General features: G+C 48.1%; 2 protein-coding genes across 7 annotated transcripts in view; both read left to right on the top strand.

Annotated features, from left to right (window-relative positions):
• Positions 1-4,012, top strand: part of MTHFD1 (methylenetetrahydrofolate dehydrogenase, cyclohydrolase and formyltetrahydrofolate synthetase 1) — a 40,156-nt gene extending 36,144 nt beyond the window's left edge. Inside the window, exons 27-28 of one of the 2 annotated variants that reach the window (XM_086892499.1) lie at positions 2,810-2,918; positions 3,106-4,012. In XM_086892499.1, coding sequence (XP_086748625.1) covers positions 2,810-2,899 — 90 coding nt within the window. In that variant the 3' untranslated portion in view covers positions 2,900-2,918; positions 3,106-4,012. Of the gene's footprint in view, positions 1-2,809; positions 2,919-3,098 lie in introns of both variants that reach the window. The other variant, XM_086892498.1, reaches the window with a different exon arrangement.
• A 2,570-nt stretch (positions 4,013-6,582) lies between these two features.
• AKAP5 (A-kinase anchoring protein 5) lies at positions 6,583-13,896 on the top strand. 5 transcript variants are annotated; one of them, XM_086892502.1, is made up of 3 exons: positions 6,583-6,883; positions 7,483-7,646; positions 8,296-13,896. In XM_086892502.1, exon 3 carries the CDS (start codon positions 8,928-8,930, stop codon positions 11,577-11,579), a length of 2,652 nt encoding a protein of 883 aa, XP_086748628.1. In that variant the 5' UTR covers positions 6,583-6,883; positions 7,483-7,646; positions 8,296-8,927; the 3' UTR covers positions 11,580-13,896. The 5 variants fall into 5 exon arrangements, with proteins under 5 accessions (XP_086748628.1, XP_086748627.1, XP_086748626.1 ...); XM_086892501.1 differs by lacking the exon at positions 6,583-6,883 and adding an exon at positions 6,963-7,052 and having other exon boundaries at positions 7,483-7,603; XM_086892500.1 differs by lacking the exon at positions 6,583-6,883 and adding an exon at positions 6,963-7,052 and having other exon boundaries at positions 7,483-7,614.
• Positions 13,897-22,149: the final 8,253 nt, after the last annotated feature.

Below are 22,149 nucleotides of genomic sequence, written 5' to 3'. Positions count from 1 at the left end.
AGGATGCCTGTTCCTGTTATATGTGGCATTTTTTACAAGTCAAGATTTAGTCTAAGCAATGATTTATTTTATTATTTATTTCATAAGCATTGGAGAAGGAAAGAGTACACTGCATTAATGAGTAAACAAGAGAGGGATGTTTTCAGACATTAAAACCAACATTTTGGCTCTTATTCTGATGTCTTCAGTTTCTGTGGAGTTGGACTTTTTCCTTTCTGCTCTCGTACACATTTCCTAATGTTTTCTTGGCCATGCAGCAAATCATGGTGTTAATTCTGCCTGAGTTAACAATAAGTCTTCTGGCTGGGACATGATCACTCTTCTGTGGTGTCTAAAACCTAGGGAATGGATGTCCTTTCGAGAAGCAATCTGGGGCATTTTGAATCAGATCACTATTTTAAACCCATTCAGCAGGGGATGTGTTAGCCTCAGAATAAATTTTTGGCAGCAGCCATTGAACTGTGAACTGAAAATGCAACAAATATGTAGCTCTATGCAGAAGCTTTTAGGATTAATGTGAGGTGAAATTAATCACCAGTGTGTGCCTATTCCTATTACCTGAAGTTAATCACAAAGGCACGTCACACTTTATTTTTTTCTCAGCTTCTGAGTTTTGGAATTTTCCTTTCTGGCTCAATTTGAAACTGTTGTGCCTTCATGAATACTGTGATATTTTAAAGGAAATATAATTTCAAAAGTCATTTAGATTTAAAGTGAAATAAATCATTGTACTCAGGTTGATTTGGTTTCTTTTCTGGTGCTGCTGCTGAACTTAAAACAATTCTGTTATTCAGCTCTATTTTTTTAGATCCTAAATGGCATTTATTTTGAAAGATCAACCAGAGCAACAAATAATATATGTTTGGTTGGTATGAGTTTTATTTGAAATCTTGCAAGGCGTTTGATTATACCCATGTGGTCGAAGTTTTTCTTGTAACTAGTGTGAATTGCCCTGTGTTCTTTTTGAGCACATGTGGTATTAAAAGGGGAGGAGGAGAAAAAGTTGATTCCTTTAGCTCTGAAAATAACTGAGTGCATGAAGCATTGTAGACACTTGTACAGAAAATTAGTAGCCTGGGTGGAAATTATTCTGCACTGCATGGAAATCTGGGGTTTCAGCAGACTGCCTTGAAGTAATAGATAGCAGAGTAGCCACTGTGGGCTGCCCTCTGCATAGCAAAGGAGGAAAAATTGACTGTTCATTTCAAAATACAAAGTGCAAGAAATGGCAAAGTCAGGCACATTTTCAGCACCTCCTACTCTATTGAATGTCACTCTCTCAGCTCCTGCTGTGGCCCTCTGAATCTGGAGGTGGAGATCTGCAAAGCTCCATGATTCTCCAGTGGGTACATAAATAAATAGGAAGTTCCTTGCTCTTCGTGGCCAGAGACTGGGAGCTGAGAACAGGAAAACCCCTCTGGGCACTTTGAACCTCTTAATACTCTCTTGAGATGTTCTTGAGAGCAAAATATTTATACAGCTGGGCACAAAGACAAGGAATGGGGGTCCTCTCTGTGACCCCACCCTCTTCTCTGTCTGGGAAGGCAATGGCTCTCATAAATTCCATAAATTCTAGCCCTAGAATTCATTACAGAGAGGGGACTTAAAGTGATTTTTAGCACTGCATAACCCATAAAAGACTTGCAGTGATACAGTACATGTGGGACTGGTGTTAGCACTTGTAAATGGCTAAGGAAAATGGGTTGGGACTCCAAACACTCCTTGAATAGTTTTGAGGACTGCAGAAAAGACCTCACCAACAGAGCTTTGCCTTTTTGCTGCTTAGCTTATTATCAAAAGGAAGATGGGGAGGTATTTGATTAGTGTGCAAAATACTTGCTCAGGGAGAAAATACCAGGTTGCCAAAGAGATCTTTAATCTAATGGAGACAGGCATAACAATACTGATGGTGAAAGCTGAGGCAGGGTGATGCAGATAGAAAATGAGACCTTTCAACTTCTCCCTTTTTATAAAGGCACTTAATGATCACTGACACAAACTGCAAAACATGGTCACACGTTGTCCACCCTTGTAGAGTCCGTGTTCAGCCTGTGTGTGCTGCTGGGCTAAATGCTATCAGCTGCAAGAATAAATCAGGCCAAGTGTAGTTCCTGTCAGCCTTGTGTTCTGCATCCCTGAAACTGGGTACTCGGCAGTGGGACAAGTGCAGAGGGCTGGCCTGAGGCAGTAATGCTGGCAGCTGCTTTGTGAGCTTCAGTTCTGCCTCTGCACAGCCCTTCTGAGCATGTTCCAGTCAGAACTGACTTCTTCATCTTTAAGCTTCATCACAGTTTAGAAAAAACAAAACAAACCCCAAACTATTTAAAATGTCTTCTCAACAGTAATTATTTGTAATTGTTTAACATGTCTAGTTCTAGATTCTCAAAGAATTGTAATCAGCTGAGACTTTACAGCTGGCAAAGCTGTATTAAAGTTTGTATCTTCAGAAAACTATTTGTATCTGTCAGAAAACTGCCAGAAGTAATTGTCTCATCACAGCAAAGTCAAGGAATACTCCTCCAACAATGAACTGGTCAGCTGCATAGCCAAGTACTTTGCCAAATCTTCGGCTCAGTTACTTGCAGCTCCAGAAACCAAACTTAATCCTCATCATAAAAAGCAAAAACTTCCTATCTGTCTACTGATTCAGGAGTTCGTGGTTCTCATGGGGTGCTTCAGAACGGTCCATGACCATCATTCTCTGGTCTGTTGGTGTCCAGGGAGCTGTTGCCATCCAAGCCTTTGGTATTGGATCTTGTGCACAAAATGCTGCTGCTGCCATTTTAACACTCTGTCTCTTGTTGTCCAGATGAGCACAATGCCAGGACTTCCTACAAGACCCTGCTTCTATGATATAGACCTGGACCCAGTGTCAGGAGCAGTAAATGGGCTCTTCTGAAAGGAATGATTAACCAAAGGTTGGTGCCTTCTTGAAGGCCTTTAATATTTAGGCTTTATTTTTCCAAAGATCTTGAGATAATGGACTTAAGCCAATCCCATATTATGCCACATGTTTCAAATGACATTTGATTATAATTCAGCCTGAAAGTTGCCTGCAGTACTATGTAATAGTAATTAAATTTTATTTTTGTTTTTAGCTCCCAGAAGAACACCTGATGAGTCACGTAAATGGAACTGTGCTCAGATCTTTTTTTTAAGTCAGAACAAGATATCAGTGAGAATATAGTACAAGAAGTGACTGGAAGGAGGAGTGCTGAAGAATCAATCACTAACTTTTAATCTGTAGTAATTTTTAAACTGCTGTGTTCCAAGCTAGTTGACACTGAGCATATAAAGCATATTTCCTCTACAGACCTCTCGCTTCATAATCGTAGCTGAAGCAGAATACAGAAGCTTGGGTTTAATGACCTCTTTTGATTCAGTGACATGATTTTAATAATTAAAAATCCTAAAGCTGGAGCTGTTTGAAACAGTCTTGGGACTTAATTGTCTTAACCATCGGGGTTTTGCAGTGTATATTATCTTTAAAAATCTCGTTGGCTGCAGTTTCCCATTTGCCACATGGAATTCTCTGTTCCACTTCTCGCACTATGGGAGAGCCTGCTGTGCCCTGTTGCTGCACCAGTGTCATTTCAAAGGAACAAGGAGGAGCCCCTTCGCTTCCCAGCGTTCTCCAGAAGTGCTTACCCTGCCTTCTGCTGTGAGTTATTCCTGCAGGCACCTGAGCCAGCCCAGCTGTGACTACTGTATTCTTCTGTCAATGGAATGAAACCTCTGGATATCACATCTGGAGGGACTGGGTCTCTGGCCCATATCTGTGGCTTCTACCAAGTGTGTCCTTTGGACCATTTTCTGCTCAACCATAAGTGCAGTTACACCATTGGCAAGCCTTGTTTCTGGAGGTACCTTTTTGGTCAATAGACACAACATGAATCGTGATCAAGTGACTTGTAGCAGGTTTTGTCAGCAGGCCAAAAATCATTTTGTAACGCGAAGATAGCGTCGCTGCCAATTTTTTAAACTAATACAAATAAACTGGCAAATGCTTCAAGTGCTTTTTGGGTTTTAATGTATGCACTGAGATTACTGAATTAGAATTTATTTCTGTGATTAACTACACACAACAGCAATCCTTGTATTGACAAGTAGGAGTGATTATTGCAGTAATAAGTAGCCTGCAATGCACCAGTGTGTGTGTGTGTTTTAATCTGGTTTCCCTCCCTAGATGATCTATGTCGTCTGTGGGAAATAAACTACCTGAATTATTCTGTGAATGTGAGACATTTGCATCTGACTGCAGAATATCTGAATTAACAGTTGTGAGGCCCATCTGCTTGTATCAGAACTGAATCTAAAAACATGCCAAATTTGGTGAGAACTGGGAGGATCAGGGTGTAGGTGTGCATCAACATAGGGGAGCATCTGTAGTACACAGATACTGTGTGTGAATATATGTACATATATATATTATATATGTGTGTGTGTATGGAGAGAAAGAGATCTCCATCTCTTCAGTTACTCATCAGGGGACAATAATTACATAAGTTACCTGGTTGTGACATGAGCAGACAGAAGACTTTAAACACTCATAAGAGCATTTGAGATACATTCACAGCATCCTAAAACGTTCCTCTTGATGTTATCCAGCCGAGGATTTCCTGGCAGCCAGGAGAGCAGGCTCAGTCCCCTTGCAGGGCGTCAGGTGGGGTTCCCCCATTGCTGGCCAGCCCCCCCAGCCTGGCTGAGGGAGCCTCTTCACCTGCAGCTCCTGGGCCCAGCTTTCCCTGGAAGCAGGGTGCCAGAGCGGATGCTGCCAAGTCTGCTGTCAGTTCCTACATTTAATCTTCCTGTGAGTGCTCTGTGTTCCACCTTCATTTTATGCTTATGAAAGATGGGATAAGTGCAAATTTATGCTAAGATTAGCCTCCTTTTAGTTTAGCATGAGATCATAGCCATGTGCTTGAGAGAGATGGTTCAAGAGGTTGCTAGTCCCCCTCCTGCAGTGAGGCACAGCACTGGATCAGGCACAAGCTTTTGAAGGGTTTGCTGCACAACAACAAAGCACAAGGGCCAAAAAATAGCCCCAAGCATCTCGAGATTAACGGGGAATGTTTTCTAACCTGCACTTCCACCCTCTCTCTTCTCTTGCAGGTTGGATACATAAATAGGTTATTTTTTCAATACTCTCCTTTGCAGCTAAGGGTGCCAGCTAGGTCTTGTCCTATCAAACAGGGCACAGAGGACACTTAATTTCTTCTAGCTAAGTACTCAATGATTCTCTTCTCCTGTTGCTTAGAGAAAAAACTAATTATGTACAAATTTGTTCTCTGTGGGCTATTTGTGGGCCTGGTCCTTAGGTGGTGTTATGGCCATCCATCCCCCATGCTGTGCTGCTGTGAGAGTCCTGCATTACATCCTGTAGGAAATTACACAGATTTATGTTCTAAAGTAGTGTTGGGGACAAGGAAGAGAAGGTGTTGCTTGGTTGACTTGTTGCATGTCACCAGCACCACAGAAAGAAAACAGGATCCAGCTGGAGCAGGATCTTCTGTCCAGCTTACTCAACTTCTGACCTGATCCTTTGCTTGCCACAGACCCTGCCTTTTATTTCCCTTTCACCACAGCCGGTGGTGCTACCATCTGCCCCTGGAGCAGTCAGGAATAATTGGATTCCATGGAAAGTGCTCCCAAGGGGATTCATGGCAGTTTGCCTCCATCACCCCACCACATTCCCCAGCCTCACATTCACCATCCTCGCCTGCTTCCCTCCCTCCTGCCTCCAGCCACAACGAGGGAAAAGCTCCTTGCATTGAGGGGCCTTGCTTGGCTTTAATAAAGCAGTGGATCATAATTAGAACCCACCACCCACCTCTGGAGAGAAGCTGTTTCCAAATGAAGTTTATTATCCTGACTGAATGCGAGCAAACACATCTCAGAGGGGAGCTTTTAAAAAGGCAATTCCTTGCGATGCTCAATACCCTTTTTCTCCCCTCCTGGCTGGCGTTTCAGCCCAGCTAACCAATTTTGTACCTTTATTCCCATGAAGAATCTGAGAAGAAGGGGGGAGGCCGTGTGTGTTTTTCTAAGCCTGGCCTACACTGGAAGCCACTTGCAAGTTCAGAGTGCTGCTTTGCTCAGTTTCTCGTGTGCAAACATGCTGTGAAGCAGTTAATGTCTGTAAAGCCTTTGTGGGCGTCAGCTCCCCGTGGAGATGAATGGGGACGTTCGGGCATCTCAACTACAGTTTCCTGTAGTTCATCAGCTGCACGGGGTAGTCCTTTTTCTGGAGGCTCTCCCATCAATCATCACAACTGGAGACGTAATTTTTTTTTAAAGTCAGCTCTCAGCTGCTTTGGAGAGAAGAAAGGCTCCGATGAAAGAGGCACTTTCTCTGGTGTTTTGGGCACGGATTAGTTTGAAGCCAAGAACTGGCTTGTCCTTATCTCCACCTCCAAAGGTGTAGCTCCTGCAGCACCTCCAACAGAGAGTGCTGAAAGCTGTGAAGGTTTCAGGTGGGACACAAAAAACAGCTTCCAAGAGCAAGACCCCCCTCCCTTCCCACAAAGGCAGGAAAACCCCAGCGGTCCCTCCTCCCTGCGGGGTGTTCTCCGGACTCCTCACAGTGCCTCCCGCTGCCGCTGGCACCCAATCTACAAACCGCAGCTCGATTTCTGGGAGGACCTTTACCTCGAGCTGAAGTTCGTGGTTTTCGGGTCTGCAGCTGCTGTGCACAGCCGTGGAGGGGGCGGAAGGTTACTCTGCCAGCGGGCGAGGGATCCTGCCCCACCAGGGCTGCTGCCGGCCAGGAGAGCGGTGCTGTCCCGCCGCGGGGCGGGATGCTGCTACCCGGCGAGAGGAAAGGGATGCTGATCGGCGGGCAGGGGGAGATGCTTTCCCTCAGGAGGAAGGAGGCGGCGAGCAGGTGCCGGCAGAGCCGGGCCGGGGCGGGGGGCGGGCCGGGGGCTGGCGGCGGGGGGCGGGGGGCTGCCGGCAGCGCCCTCCCCGCCGGCCCGGGGGGCGCGGCTGCGGCGGAGGCGGCGGCGGCGGCAGCGCAGCCGCGCGGAGCGGAGCGGGGCCGGGCCGGGCTGCAGGTGAGGGCACGGGGAGCACGGGGAGCACGGGGAGCACGGGGAGCACGGGGAGCACGGGGGGCACGGGGGGCGCGGGGGGCGCGGGGGGCCGGGGTCGGGGGCCGGCTCCGCCTCGGGGGGACCCGCGGGGGCGGCGACACGAGCGGGGTCCCGGGGCCGCCTCCGCGGTCGCTGCCCTCGGAGCCCCGCACGCCCTCGGAGGGGTCCGGCCGTGGGGGGCTCCCCGTGGCCGGGCGCTGCCGGGCGGCTCCCGCTGCGCACCCGCGAACGCCCCCAAAACTTGTCGGGCGCGGGGGCGGCGGAGCCGGGCTGCGGGATGCGCTCGGGGCAGCGGCTGCGGCGGGTGCGCGCTCACACGGCTCTGACAGCTCCGCTCGGTCTCCCCTTAAAATAGGCTCATTAAAATAATAATAATTTTTTAAAAACCCAGATGTGCTGCGGGGGAAGCGTGCCCCGGAACCCCCATTTAATCACCCTGCTCCTGAAAAGCAGAGCACGAAATGCCGTGTAAAGCCCTGCCCGGAGCCCCCGAGCCCGTCCTGCAGAAGTTGGTCTGTTTGTGGTAACACCTTTTTGCATCGTTCTATCCAAAAGGTTCTGATGATGTTTCGAGGCAGAGAGAGCTTTTTTCTTTTTTTTTTTTTTTTTTTTTTTTTGCTAAGGTTGACACACATCTTACAACATCATGTCTTTGATGAGCACACACGGTGTTAATTGAGGTTGCCATGGGAGGCATGCACGTAGTATAAATAAGCTCCCTTCTTGCCATGTGATTTTCGCTTTTGTATTCCTCAAGCCTCCTTTTTGTATTCTCTGTTTTTGCATATTGTCATATGGTGCATTAAAGATAAAAATATCTGCTGTCTCAGGGTGTAATTTCCCTAGCTGGAACTATAAGTGCATATGGAGAAGTGGGGAAAGGATTTAGCAAACCGTAGGAGAAGGAAATATGTGTGTGCCTGTGTAATAAGTATTCCTCATAATTTGGGCAGTTATATTAAAAAAGTCCCTTTTTATCACAAAAAATACCAAAATAGTACTTTCTGTGACGGAACATCACTGGGTTGACATCTTGTGGCCTTATTTTGCCTTTGGATATTGATGCTAATTAGTGAAAAAAAACCTGTTATAGTGCATCCAGCCCTGGTCTGCCTCCCAAAATGAAATATTTAGGGAGAAAAAACTTTTTAGTACTTCTTAAAAATTTCTCTACGGGTCTTATCACTCATTTATTGTGTTCCAGATAAAAAGATGAAAGCCTCGGTCATGCTTTGCAGCAAATTTCATGTAACATACAAGGGGAACTGAAGCAGAAACCAAAGCCAAGGCAAAGCAGCATCTGACCTTGTCACTGGGGGGCAGAAAACAGCCGCTGGTTCCACTGGTGCTTCAATCAAGCTCCCTGGGCAATGTGGAATTGCAGAGAGCTCACAAAGTGCAAGTTCCTTCCAGGTCCGTGGGGTGAATAAAAATTGTTAATTCTTGGCTTGATTTGTCATCCTTTGGGGGCAAAAAAAGGTATGTCAGACTGGCAATTATACAGTTAGACCGAGCACAAGTGGAAGTGGGTTGCTCCGGAGATGAGAGTGACTGAGGCCAGCAAAGCCAAGGAGAAGCCTGTTCAACTCCACATCTACCCGGGATTCCTTGGAGAGGTGATAAAGTGAGTAATAAGGAGAAGTGGGAGTTATAAAGTGAATGCGACAGCTCCAGCAGAACTTCTTCTCACTGCCACATACGCTCGTTACAAAGCAACTAATGTTATTTGGAAATCTATTTGAGGAGAAAATGCACTTTGAGCATCTCTGCAGTTCTTGTGTCTGAAGCATTGATCAGGAAAATCGGCAGCACAACGCCAACAAAGGAAAAGAGAATATGGTGAAGGCAGCTAAAGAAATTCAAATGGAGAACCCAAGAGAGGCAGAGACTCCCAGCACAGGGGCCACATGTTCCCCACCAGAGGAACAAGCGAAAAAACCCTCTATGCTCTGTTTTAAGAAGCAGAAGAAGTCCTGTAAGAAGGGGCTGACTGCGAAGGATGCGTGCGAAGGAGCCTCAGAAGAGAAAAGCCAATGTGTCAGCGCTGACCAAGAGGAGGCAAAAGCTTCCAATCCATCACGATCCTCCAAAGGGACTTGGGCAGCCATCAAAAACCTTGCCAAACCTCGGAGAAGGCAGAAGTCCTCCTCACGGAAGAAGGTGCCCTCTGATTCCCAAGTGCAGCTGGAGGTGGATGCTGAGGAGAGCTGTGCGCGAGATCTCCCAAAGAAACGGGCGAGCTCTGGGGTGAAGATGCCCTGTGTGAGATTCTCCAGAGGCAAGAAAAAACCCAGCCCCTCAGAAGCAGTGGAGGAGTCAGAGGGCAGTGTTCAAGCAAATGAAGTGATGGGTGTTGTGAATAAGGCTAGTGAAGAGCCAGAGGATTTGGCCCCGACGGACAAATCTGAACCCTTCAGCCCAGTCTCTGCACAGGAGGAGTGGGATACGGTGAAGCAGGAGCAGCATAGAATGAAAGAGGACAAGGACATAATGAAAGAGGATCAGGATACAGTGAAGGAGGACCAGGATACGGGGAAGGAGGACCAGGATACAGTGAAAGAGGACCACGATACAGCAAAGGAAAGCGACACCTCTGTGGGGAAGAGTGAGCCCTTGACAGAGCCCACACGTGATGCAGAGGAACACTCAGAGTGCACTGTTCAGTTGGAGATAACCCATTCAGAGACAGTTGATGAAACAGCCCAGGACAAACTGCAGGAAGGGAGCCTACCCCAAATCACCAACGATGCAGAGGGCAGGGAAGTTGCTCCTGAAGCACCTGTTCCTAAAGACCAACCTGACATCCCTGAAATCACAGAGTGGCAGGAAATCCCTAATACCTGCAAAGAGATGCCTGAAAGGGATGAACTGGAAAAGAGCATAAATCTTCCCAAGGAGTGCAAAGCCGAGGAGTCTGTAACTGATTTCAGTCAGTTGGCATCTGGAGGTGATGCAGCAAATGTGCAGGAGGCAGTGAGTGTGCAGGATGTAGTGAGTGTGCAGGATGCAGAAAGTGTGCAGGATGTAGTGAGTGTGCAGGATGTAGTGAGTGTGCAGGATGTAGTGAGTGTGCAGGATGCAGAAAGTGTGCAGGAGGCAGTGAGTGTGCAGGAGGCAGTGAGTGTGCAGGATGTAGTGAGTGTGCAGGATGCAGAAAGTGTGCAGGATGCAGTGAGTGTGCAGGATGTAGTGAGTGTGCAGGATGCAGAAAGTGTGCAGGATGCAGAAAGTGTGCAGGATGTAGTGAGTGTGAAGGATGCAGTGAGTGTGCAGGATGCAGAAAGTGTGCAGGATGCAGTGAGTGTCCAAGAGGCAGCGAATGTGCAGGATGCAGTGAGTGTGCAGGATGTCACAAGTGTGCAAGATGCCACGAGTGTGCAGGATGTGGCAAGTGTGCAGGATGTGGCAAGTGTGCAGGAGGCAGCGAGTGTGCAGGAGGCAGCAAGCATGCAAGATGCCACAAGTGTGCAGGATGTCATGAGTGTCCAAGAGGCAGCGAATGTGCAGGATGCAGCGAGTGCACAGGTTGCAGAGAGTGTGCAGGAGGCAGTGAGTGTGCAAGAAGCAGCGAGTGCACAGGATGCAGTGAGTGTGCAGGATGCAGTGAATGTGCAAGAAGCAGTGAGTGTGCAGGATGCAGTGAGTGCACAGGATGCAGTGAGTGTGCAAGAGGCAGTGAATATGCAAGAAGCAGCAAGTGTGCAAGAGGCAGTGAATGTGCAAGAAGCAGCAAGTGTGCAGGATGCAGTGAGTGCACAGGATGCAGTGAGTGTGCAGGAGGCAGTGAGTGTGCAGGAGGCAGAGAATGTGCAGGATGCAGCAAGTGTGCAGGATGCAGTGAGTGCACAGGATGTATCAAGTGTGCAGGAGTCAGCAAGTGTGCAGGAGTCAGCAAGTGTGCAGGAGGCAGTGAGTGTGCAGGATGTATCAAGTGTGCAGGAGGCAGTGAGTGTGCAGGATGCAGTGAGTGCACAGGATGTATCAAGTGTGCAGGAGGCAGTGAGTGTGCAGGATGCAGTGAGTGCACAGGATGTATCAAGTGTGCAGGATGCAGTGAGTGCACAGGATGTATCAAGTGTGCAGGAGGCAGTGAGTGTGCAGGAATGCTCCAGCCGTCAGATATTAGAAGCAAATACAGGTGCTGGTGTCAGTATTGTCATCACCATCACCGAAGCTGAGGACTCCGACAACACCGACTCTGACCAGGCCTATGAGCCATCCCCAGTTTTGCGCCAAAAAAAGCAAAAAGGGAATAAAAAATCGAACAGGAATGCTGATGTTGGTCAAAAAGAGGGCCCCGAGGCTGGTGGTGGTCCCCAGGCAGAGGAGAAAGGTCTGGGTGACCAAGGGCACAGAACTGGGGAGCAGTACGAGTTGCTCCTTGTAGAAACCGCCTCTTCCCTCGTGAAGGCGGCCATTCAGTCATCCATAGAGCAGCTGGTCAACGAAATGGCCCTGGAACAGAATAAACACAACAGCTTTCTGTGATGGCAGCCTTGCCCCAGAGAGAAGGAGTAGAGGGAGTGATTTCAAGCTCCATTTGGCCTGCGGGGTGTGGAGAACTCGGAGAGCTCCCGGGGCCGAGGTGTAGTTAATTCTGCATGCCCGTTCAGCTGTGTGTCTACGTGGAGCGGATCCTGGGATGTGGGCAGACCCTGCTGAGTGCAGTGCATCCCCTGGGGCTTCAGACAGCGCCACTGACCACAGCTGCGGAAAAATTAAGATGTTACAGTGACTGTATTTTCACTTATTGGCACATTTATGTCAAGGCCACATTTCTGCCGTCACCCATGTCCTGTTTCCCCGCTGCTCACGCTGCAGATCTGTACATACCATGTGTTTGAAGAAAGGTCCTGAGAGGCAGTGAGTGCCTGTCCTGCTGCTGGGCTGCATTTGGGGCACGCTGGAACAGCTGGAGGCTTGCTGGGGCTCTACTGCAGATGAGGAAGAGTGAAGTGTCTGCAACATTAACACGGAAGCATCATTGCCAGGCTGTGTTTTGTGCTGTGAACAGGCCCTGGCTAGGCACAGGCGCCAGGAACCGCGGTCACTGCTGTCGCATGAAGCCGGCGAGTTCCAGCGAGCTCCCTCTCTCCTTCACTCGGCCTCTCCCCCATCACAAGCAGCCTGTGCATCTCCAGATTCACTCAAGCTCAGCATCAGCCTCGCCTTGCTGACCCCGGGCCAATGCCAAGAAAGCGACAGCGCCTCGTTGGCTGCGGGGCCTTTCTTGCCCCACGAAAGGCAAGGGGCAGAACTCCCTGCTGGGCCGGGCGAGAGCAGCTCTGCCACAGGCAGCCCCTCTCCTCCCTCGCCTCCCTCCTTTCCCATCCCGCTGTCGTGGTGAAGCTCTCCTCAGATGTAGCATATTTTTTATACATGGCATGCGATATAAATAGCAGTGAGCTGCATGCGTGTTAGCAGTCAACACAGTTTGGGAAGCTGCCGTGTGCTGCCAGCGCTGGGATTGCTTTGGTTCGGTGTGAGTGCCGCTGGCATCCCTGGCTGCTGTCCCTCACCGCTCCCCGCTCACAGCAAAGCCCTCCTGCCTTCATCCAGCCCAGGCATCCCTTGGGAATGGTGCATTATGCCCGGCTCGCTGCCACCAGGCTCTGGCACGCCATGTAGCTCGCTCTGAAACATGCAGGGAAATGCTGGAGCAATCTTACCAAAGTCCTCAGGGAAAAAAATCCAGACATGAGGGCCTGAGGACATGGCTGGAAAATGCCTGGACAAGCCTACTGCTGTCAAACCCCCGTGAACTGCCCTGCCCCAAGGGGGTTTGCACAGGGCTAGCGTGTGTGCGCGAGCATCACCTCCAACTAGCAGCTCTCCAGGAGAAAGGGGCCTTTTAATGACATGGGATTGCATCTGCGTGGCTGGGAGTTGTGTCCAGCTGTGGGCAAGGCAGAGTGTTCCTCTGAGAGAATTCTCCTGCGTGTTCCTCAGCCGGCACAGAAATAGCAGCCGCGCTTGGCAATTGCTCCCTGACCACGCGCTGAGATTTCCCTTCCCAGCGCAGACTTTGGATTCCTGCTGAAATACAAGGGCTGTACCTGTCCCTTGTACCTGGTGCACAACCGTGGTTTAAACCTCCTTAAAACATCTCCTCGATGTCACGAGAGGACTGCGAGCAGCAAGAGCCACAGCTCATCTCTGTGCAAGTAAAACTTAAAAAAAACCCAGAGGGTGGTAAAGAAAAAAAAAAAAGTGTCTTTTTTTTTTTCCAGTGAATTTGTTTATTAAGTTATCAGCTATTGATAATTCAGTGTGTACAATTTTAATGGCTTTTTACTTCATACTGGTCCTTTCAGGTATTTTGCCATAGTTTTGAAAAAGGGACTTTTAAAGGACTTTTAGATGTACCTTTGGAGCTGCCACAGCACCCTGGGAAGAGCCATCCTGACTCTGGGAGTGGCTTATGGGATTACACTGGGCACTGTGGCAGGCTGGTGCTGAGCAAAGGGCTGCAGCATTGCTGTGGGATCTCACTGGAGTCAGCTGCACAGGAGGATGTCCAAGCTTCAGTAAATAAACACAAAATAACCCCACAGGGCCAGGCTGTCATCTTCTATCAGCCTGCTAAGCTGTTCTGGGAGGATTTTGTGTTATTTCAGTATTGCCTTTTAGGTGAAACACATCTTCAAAAAAGGAGGAGAATGGCAGAAATGTTTAGTCCTGCCCTGCCCTGCGACTTGCTCTGTGTCAGGGGGTTGGTTTGCATCCTCTCTTGTAGCTGGTTTTCCCTCTGTTACAGCTGTACATAGAACTGATGATTATTTCATTAAAGCTGAATGTACCTGTTGTTTTCTTGCCTTGTGATTGAGTGGGCAGCTATGGAGAGATTTTATATGTGAAAGGATTAACTCACAGTGGTGCTCTGTTGTGTCCAGCTTTTCCAGGCAGTCATACAGTGAGCAGACAGAACTCTTAATGTTGGTGGCAGATCCAAATTCTTTGGAGGTTTGCTCCTCCTCTGCCCTTTCTATGATGTTTCCTTTTGGTTGCTGGTGAAACTTCCACTACAGAGTCCTGGCTGCCCAGGGACTGCTGAAGGAATTTGTGAAGGATCACAAATCTCTGGCAGCTAAGAAAAGCCATCCTGCTGCCCCATGGTTAAACCCCTATTAGATACCCTGTGGCACCAGAGGAAAATGTTTGAGGCTCTGCAGACTGACAAGGGTCAAACCCCACTGCCAATGGAATGGCACAGCTCTGATTCCATGCAGGAGGTTTGGTTTCTTTGCAAGCTGCTTCCTGCTCCCAGGGCCTGGGATTGCTGTTTCCAGATGCACACTTTGGTGCTGACAGCGTTCAGGTTGGGGCATTTTGGGAGGGGGAGCAGCACATTTGGTGTTTTGGCACTTTCTGTGGCAGATCAAATCAGTCCCACACCCTAATTGGTTTGTTTTTGCATAATGTCCTTCATGTAATTTCTTGAGACACTTTAAAATGTACACAAAATATGGGGGAAAGTTATACATTTTTAATAGTATTAATACTATTTATTCTTTCAGGTTTACAGAACGAGATATAGGCTCATAACAGCCGCTAATGACTTAATTAAGATTCTCTACTCCTTCCTTATGATTAGAGAGTAGAACATTAATAAAACATTTATTCTATCATAGAAGGAATGATAAACTTACTATTGTGAAAGAGTGCCGGGCCAGGGAACCTGTGAGGATGTGGCTGTGTGGTTGTGCCAGAGCACCAAAGGGTGACATCCTCACCAACAGCTAAAATAATCTGGAATTACCATAGAATCACAGGATCATTCAGGTTGGAAAAGACCTCTAAGATCACCAAGCACTGCCAAGGCCACCACTAAACCATGTCCCCAGGTGCCACATCTACATATTTTTAAAATCCCTCCAGGGATGCTGACTCCACCACGGCCCTGGGCAGCCTGTTCCAATGCTGGACACTCCTCTCAGGGAAGAACTTTTTCCTGATATCAAATCATTTTTATAGCCCCATTCAGCTTGCTTATGAGCTGTCTGGCTCCTTACCCAAAAATTCATTGCTTGCTGTCCTCTGAATTATGGAAGTGGTTCTTCAGCTCACCCCACAGCCTGTGCTGCTGCTTTTGTCCCAGATGTTTCCAGTGCTCTCCTCAGTGGGGACAATTCAGCTCTATCTCCAACAAGTTCCCTGTCCCTGCTCTGCTCTGCTGTGTCATTTGGAATATTTTCATCTCCCACAGCTTTTTTTATATTAGCAGCAAAGAAAAGGGTGGTTAAATAGTATAAGTCATATGCAGAAAGGCTTCCAGGGAGATAAAAAGCTTTTCTGTTAAGTCAACACTGAGCCCAGCAGAAAACAAGTGTATCCATTGAAAAATTCCTTGTGGAAACTGCCAGTAGACAATGAAGGCACAAACAAATATTGCATTTTCTTTCCTGCTCTGGGTCAGCAAAAGTGGATCAGAAATGCACAGGGCCGGATCTCCAGCTGCTGAAGGTCACAGCAGCTCTACAGGCTTCAAAGCACTGACTCTGGAGCAGCCAGAAATCTGGTGTTTGAATCCAAGATGCAATCCCCACACAAATCATGAACATTCTCATATGCAACTTGTATAAAAGTGAAGATATGGTTGTGGGGGGTCTTGCTGTTGCTTTTGTGAGGTTTGGGCTGTTATGTTTCTTTCACAAATGTATGTAAGAAATGGAGTAAATTCACAAAATACATGGGAATCCTGGTTTGCACTTACTTGGGATGGATGGATGGATGGATGGATGGATGGATGGATGGATGGATGGATGATGGATGGATGGATGGATGGATGGATGGATGGATGGATGGATGATGGATGGATGGGTGGATGAATGGATGATGGATGGATGATGGATGGATGGATGGATGGATGGATGGATGGATGGATGGATGATGGATGGATGGATGGATGGATGGATGGATGGATGGATGATGGATGGATGGATGGATGATGGATGAATGGATGATGGATGGATGGATGATGGATGGATGGATGGATGGATGATGGATGGATGGATGGATGGATGATGGATGAATGGATGATGGATGGATGGATGGATGGATGGATGATGGATGGATGGATGGATGGATGATGGATGGATGATGGATGGATGGATGGATGGATGGATGGATGGATGGATGGAAGGCAGACCCACATGCTACAGGCAGTAAAGCCCTAATGTTTCCTGTGTTACAGATAGAACTTTTCAACATGAGTAACTCAAAATTAACTGCTCCAAGGAAACAGATTGATTTAAATAATTGCTTTAGAATGATTTTACCTCTGCGGTTTTATTTCCCAGAGAAATGGTTCTTGTCAGCTCTTGTTGGGTAGTACTAAAATAATTAAATACTTCTCATTTGCAAACAGACAAAATCTTAACATTAAATGTGACTTTAAAAAAAACTAATCAGACTATGTCATTTCTTATATGGTTATTTAAGCTACAATATGGGTTAACGTTTTTTAGGAAGCACAGCTTTCACATATCTTTCTTTTTTGCAAAGAATTGTGAAGAGTGCAGTTCTGTGCCAAATGATAGGAATTTTCTTCTGTGGGGTTAAAGTCCACTTAGCCAAAAAGTGGATTTCAGCAAAAATACCGAAACGCAGCATTTTAAAGTAGGTTTTATTATATAAAAACTGACAAAAAGGCTGGATACAAAAGGGAGGGAGATGGTAAGAAAACATGTTTTGCAATTCAGATTGTTAAGATGAAAGTACCATCTGCAGCTTGAACTGGCAGTCACCCTGTCAGTCCTGAAGTTAGACCCCGCAGAGATCTGCCTTCCAAACCTCTTTAATCTGGAAGAGGTGACGCCCCCATCACGATGGGTGCTCCAGCAGGGTCCCTTCTGCAGGCACCGCTGTCCTTTCGGGAGGTGCCTTTCCAATGCCAGGTCCTTACCGGGGTAAGGTAACACACCAAGCATCACTTTGCCGTTGTCACTGAGGGAAGATTTCCTTCTGGAGAGGGATGCCGTCTCTGCGCCCCAGCTCCAGTCACTCGTGCCACATTTGCTCTCTCCATTTGCCATTTAATGAGGACTGGAGGCCGCGGTGCCGGTGTGTCAGGGCTCAGCTCGGCGTGACGGCAGCCTGCTGAGATGGCAGCCGGGTGGGAAGCGCAAGGACCGCGACTCCTACGGAGCTCCTGAGCATCCCCCCGGGAAGGGGGAGCGGCGCTTCCCCGCTGCTGCCGGCAGCCCCCGCCGCTCCTGCCTGCCAAACCTCGCAGACTGCGCCGCACGAAGGCGTCGGGCTCCGGCGCAGCCCAGACAGCCTGAAACCGAATTTGCATTCCATTTCCTAGCTGGAGCGAGGCAGCGGAGGCCGGGGCTGGGAGACTGGCGTCCCGAAGCTCCCTGCCGTGTGTCGGGCAGCCTGCGGGCAGCAGGAGCGGGCTGGGGGCCCGGCCGGCGAGCGCAACAGGCACAACAGGACGGCGCACCCGCACCCCGATCATTAGCGCGATGAGTAAGCGAATAGCGAAAACAGCCTGGCGGGGGATGCTCGGCCCTAATGACAGGCTGGGGCCCCTGCCCTGCTGGCTCCGGCGCTGCTGCGGGTGGCGGAGGCTGCCGGAGCGGGTCCCTGCCGGGCTGGCTGCGGGCAAAGGGGAGGCGCGGAGCTCCAGCCGCCGCTCCCGGGGCTCCGGCTCGGCTCGGCTCGGCTGCACGCCCACCTCCATCCTGTCTCCATGGCTGACACCACTGTCTGCCTGCCACGAGGTTCTTCTCCTGCGTCCAGCAGCCCTCCATGGCTCGCCGCCCTGGTTTCCCTGCCCTAGCGCCTATAGCTGGCTTTAAGTCCTAAAAACAATTGATTGCAAATCCCAGCTATTGCTAGGAGGGACAGAGGGCTTTAGACAGTGTTTTCTTGTTTGTACCAGAAACAGGAGGGTTCACACGGACTGAGCATTGCTGCACTGCCCTGTGCATCCCGGGGGGTACCCCCAAGGCACGGGCTGCCTGCAGCCCCCAAAAGCTTCCCAGGGCCATCTTCGCCCAGGGGACACCCAGTGCAGCAGAGAAGGCTGACAGCTTTGCCCTGCCTTTGTTCCGAGGGTGCAGCCTCTGGTTTAGAACAGTTGGTGGAGGACATTTCCTCTCCTAGGCTGCTTTTGAAGTTGTGTCATTACTTCTTCTTAATGAAACATGCAAATCGTGTAGATGCTGTGATTGCATCTCAGGGAACTCAGTTTTGACACAGCTCTGGTTGTAAATATTTAACTGGCATGTAATTTAGGGCACATCCATCCTCATTACTTTTTTCCTCACCATTTCTTATTGCTCAGAATATATTTTCCTAGTGCTGGACTGCTGGGAAGCCTGTTCTGTTGCAGTCTTTTTTGGCAGTCCTGGGGAAGAGACTGAGTTTGATGAAACAGGGAACCTGAAGATCATGGCAGAGGTGTGGCATGGCCTGGCTGGATGATTGCTGTGGGAGGCCTTCCATAAGCCATGAAGAAACCTCTTAGTTTGGCCATGGTTCCCTTCAGTGATGATGAATTCATGCATATGCTGAGGTCACTTTTCACTGCAGTTCTGAAGGCTCTGCTTACACAGGAGAAATACTTTCTGTCTCCAAAATAACAGAAAACTATTCAGTATCAGCATTACACTGAAGAAATGAAATCTCATGATAGCAGTATTTCATGGCCTTATTTTTAAGTGTAATGCTCGCTGCTTCAGGTTTACATCCCAACAGCAAATTTCACTTCCATGTTCAACCTTTTCAGTGTGCACAAAAACAAGACCCTCAGTAAAATAACCAGACCCCACACTGCAAGGGGGGTAAATACACTTTTGTCCACACACTTTACTGCACCCTAAGAGGCCTAAGAAACACAGACCCTGTTGGATGCAGCAGCATCAGAGCACTAAAAAGATTTCAAAATATTTCAAATTGCCTATCTTAAAATTGTTTCTCATGCTCTGGTGGCTGAGCCAGCTAATGTACAGTCAGCATTTTTGGGCCAGCACCCAGATACATGATGACAGCCACTGCTGCACTTAGTGGCATTTCAGAGGTTCACTTGAGCTGGCTGAGGAGTTTGCTCATGCTCAGGGACATTGGCAGGGGGATCTGAGCACCAGTCTTCCCATCTTTTCATAAAACATGGGCTGCAGAGCCCAAAGAGAAGGCACTTCAATGACTGTGGTTCATCAGCTCAGTACCCCTAATGATGGGACCCCTCCAGAGCACAAGGCAAATCTCCAAGGATCCCCTGGAGCTTTGGGACTTCCAGCCTTGAGGCTTCTCACCCTGGGGCTTTCTTTGCCTAAGCCCATGTGCATCTATTAACCAATCACAGATATCTGGAAGGAATCACTAGTATAATTATTCTGCACACTGTGACAAAATTTTTTAGGTTTTTATTTAAAAAAAATCAAACCCCAACAAGAAACGAGTATTTGCCAAACCCAGCTGTGCAAGTCAGGCAGCTTTCCAAGCATGCACCGGCATAAAGGTTAAGCACTCAGTAATTCAAGTGTCTTCCACTTACAGTAATAAAACTTCTCATGATTTATCCAGGAGCAGCTGCTGCCCTTGCTTAGCAAATGTAACTGCCCTGTAAAATTATTTTCTATTCATAAGACTTGGAGAGAATTATGTTTTTATGTTAACATAACTCGGAGCTGATGACTTCTGTCTCCAGCTTTTCCTGCTGCTTTAATTATAACAGTGCTTTAACACTTGCAGCAGAAAACTGCTGAAAATGCATTTCTTGTATTGCAAATGATGCAAAAAAAATAAAAATGCCTTTGGCAGATGTTTGATGCCACAGATGTTCAGTCCCACAAAGGTTAACCAAAGTACACCTTTAAAAGGGGGTGAGGATAACAGAAAAGAATGGTTTACAGTTGTATCTTTTTGAGGATACCTGAGATATGAACAGAGCCCTGGTTTATGTCTGATTTCGGCTCTGCTGGTGTGTTTGCAGTCAGTGCCATGGAGTCACTCCTACAGCACATACAGCTGAGTGACGTTAGCTCTTTTACCCTAGATCACAGCTTTTATAAAAGCTCCCTTTTTAATGGGCAAGAAGCGAACAAAACAGTCCAGCCCACGCACCTGAGGATGAGCAGCGTGTCCCAGAGATGCCTTGGGCGCTGCTGCTTGCTGTCCCTGCTGCTGTCCTCAATACTGAGCTCTATTACCACTACCCTGTTACCTCTGCAGAGACATCAAGAGCCCTTTGACTTTCAATACCAATTACTTCAGGCAAGTTAGGCACCTATTTGACGATCTGAGGTGCTTATCTACTGACTGAATAGCAGATATTCAGCCCCTCTACAGCTCATCTCTACAGCTCTAGCCACCCAAGCAAACGTTTCTCTCTGTTTTTAAATTAAATGTAGGAAGCAAGCAGCACCCGGAGAAGCCAGCCCACTCAGTAAAGTGTCACATACAAATAGGGAATGACCATAAAATACCCCTCTTTTTTTCTTATTCTTTTTCACCCAATATGTAGAAATAGAGGTCAGTGGAAGCCAGAGGGCATTTACCCAGTTATGAGCAGCCTGTGCAAGATGTGATTTAGCTGATGCTATTAGGCTGGGAGAGAGGCAGAAGGCTCTCTTCTAGGAAATGCTCTGTGTGAATGGCTCTGTGCTCAGATGCAGCATTCACAGGCCCGGGTGCCGGCAGGGTTCTGTTTGTTTGCTTGTTTTAAACAACAGAGTTCAAATGTGTTCACACCGGAGCAGCTTTGGTGGGTACATGCAGCAAAAGGAGCACTGGGGCTTGCAGGGAAGCACACCCCAAACCACAGCCTGCATTTTGCAACACCATCTCAGCAGGCTCAGGGACCGGTTGTTTTGCCCCTTTGTCTCGAACCACATTTTCAGGTCTTTGGCTCTCAGTGGCCAATCCATCTCCCTGGAGTGTGCAGCTCCCTGCCCAGGAGAAGCAGCAACCGCCCTTACAAAGACCTCAGATGGTCTTTTAATTTGGCAGTGATTTAATTGCAGCTCTTGCTCCAGGACAGTATCAAAGACAGCTCAAGAGTCCTGACTACAAAGAGCTTTGGAGCAGGCGTTCTGACAGCAAACTGTTCTCACCATTGTTCAGGCTCCCCCTTTCCAAAGGCAATGACTTGGCTCCACCAGGACGGGCAGGAAGCCTCCAGCTTCTCAAAAACTGGGTAATGAGATTAGGGGAGCAGCTCAGGAGGCTTTTGCTCTGCTCTGTGGAAGAGACCTCTGCTCTCTAAGAACCTCGTGTGCCTCCTCAGGGCCTTCTGATTAACAGCATCTCTGAGGGGAGGGCTGCAGCCCATCTGGTGGGAAGCCTGGAATACTCCAGTTGAAAAACTAGAGAGGGACGAACTATGAATTCAAGAGGCATACACATAATTTTAACCCTTCCTTGGGTATTAAAAGCTGGATGGGGCTTTGAGCAACCTGGTCTAGTGGAAGGTGTCCCTGTCCATGGTAGGGGGGCTGCAACTAGATCACCTTTTAATGTCCCTTCCAGCCCAAACCATTCTATGATTGTATGAAAGGAAAAAAACTTGCATGTTACCATTTCACAGTGGCTCTGCAAACAAGAGAAAAAAATAACACACTGCGTATTTGCTCTGAGCAAATATACAGATTGTAATATTTAATAATGTGTTTACTCCAAGCTGTTTATAAAGTCAGAAATAATTTTCGCTCAGAAAATACGTGTGTGGCATTTAGTCCTGTAAAGACTTAAGCTAGGGTATGTCTCCTTTCAAAGAAGAGAGGACACTCCTTTGCAGCTTTCCTTCCTCCCTGCAGAGAAGACAGTCCAATAATGGAACATAGTCCTAGAGGGGCATCAAAATCTGTCCTTGCTTATGCAGTAGCAGTGAACGAGGGAGGAGTGGGAAGGAGGAAAAACACATGCAAATCCCTAGAGTTTAAAAGTAAATTTAGAAGACAGATGAGGACTCCAGGGCTTGTCAAACTGAAGGTTGCCACCCCTACATCAACACTGCCAATTCCCTTGAAAAGAGCAGCCTTATGGCTCCTGCAAATATTTATGCAGAGATTTATTAACTGCAGTTACATGAACAACATGAACTTCAGGA

The sequence above is a fragment of the Cyanistes caeruleus genome, chromosome 6 (genome assembly GCF_971803275.1).
Source record: "Cyanistes caeruleus chromosome 6, bCyaCae1.hap1.1, whole genome shotgun sequence".
Taxonomy (NCBI): domain Eukaryota; kingdom Metazoa; phylum Chordata; class Aves; order Passeriformes; family Paridae; genus Cyanistes; species Cyanistes caeruleus.
The sequence above is the reverse complement of the archived record's forward strand: the minus strand, read 5'-3'. Positions and strand labels throughout refer to the sequence as shown.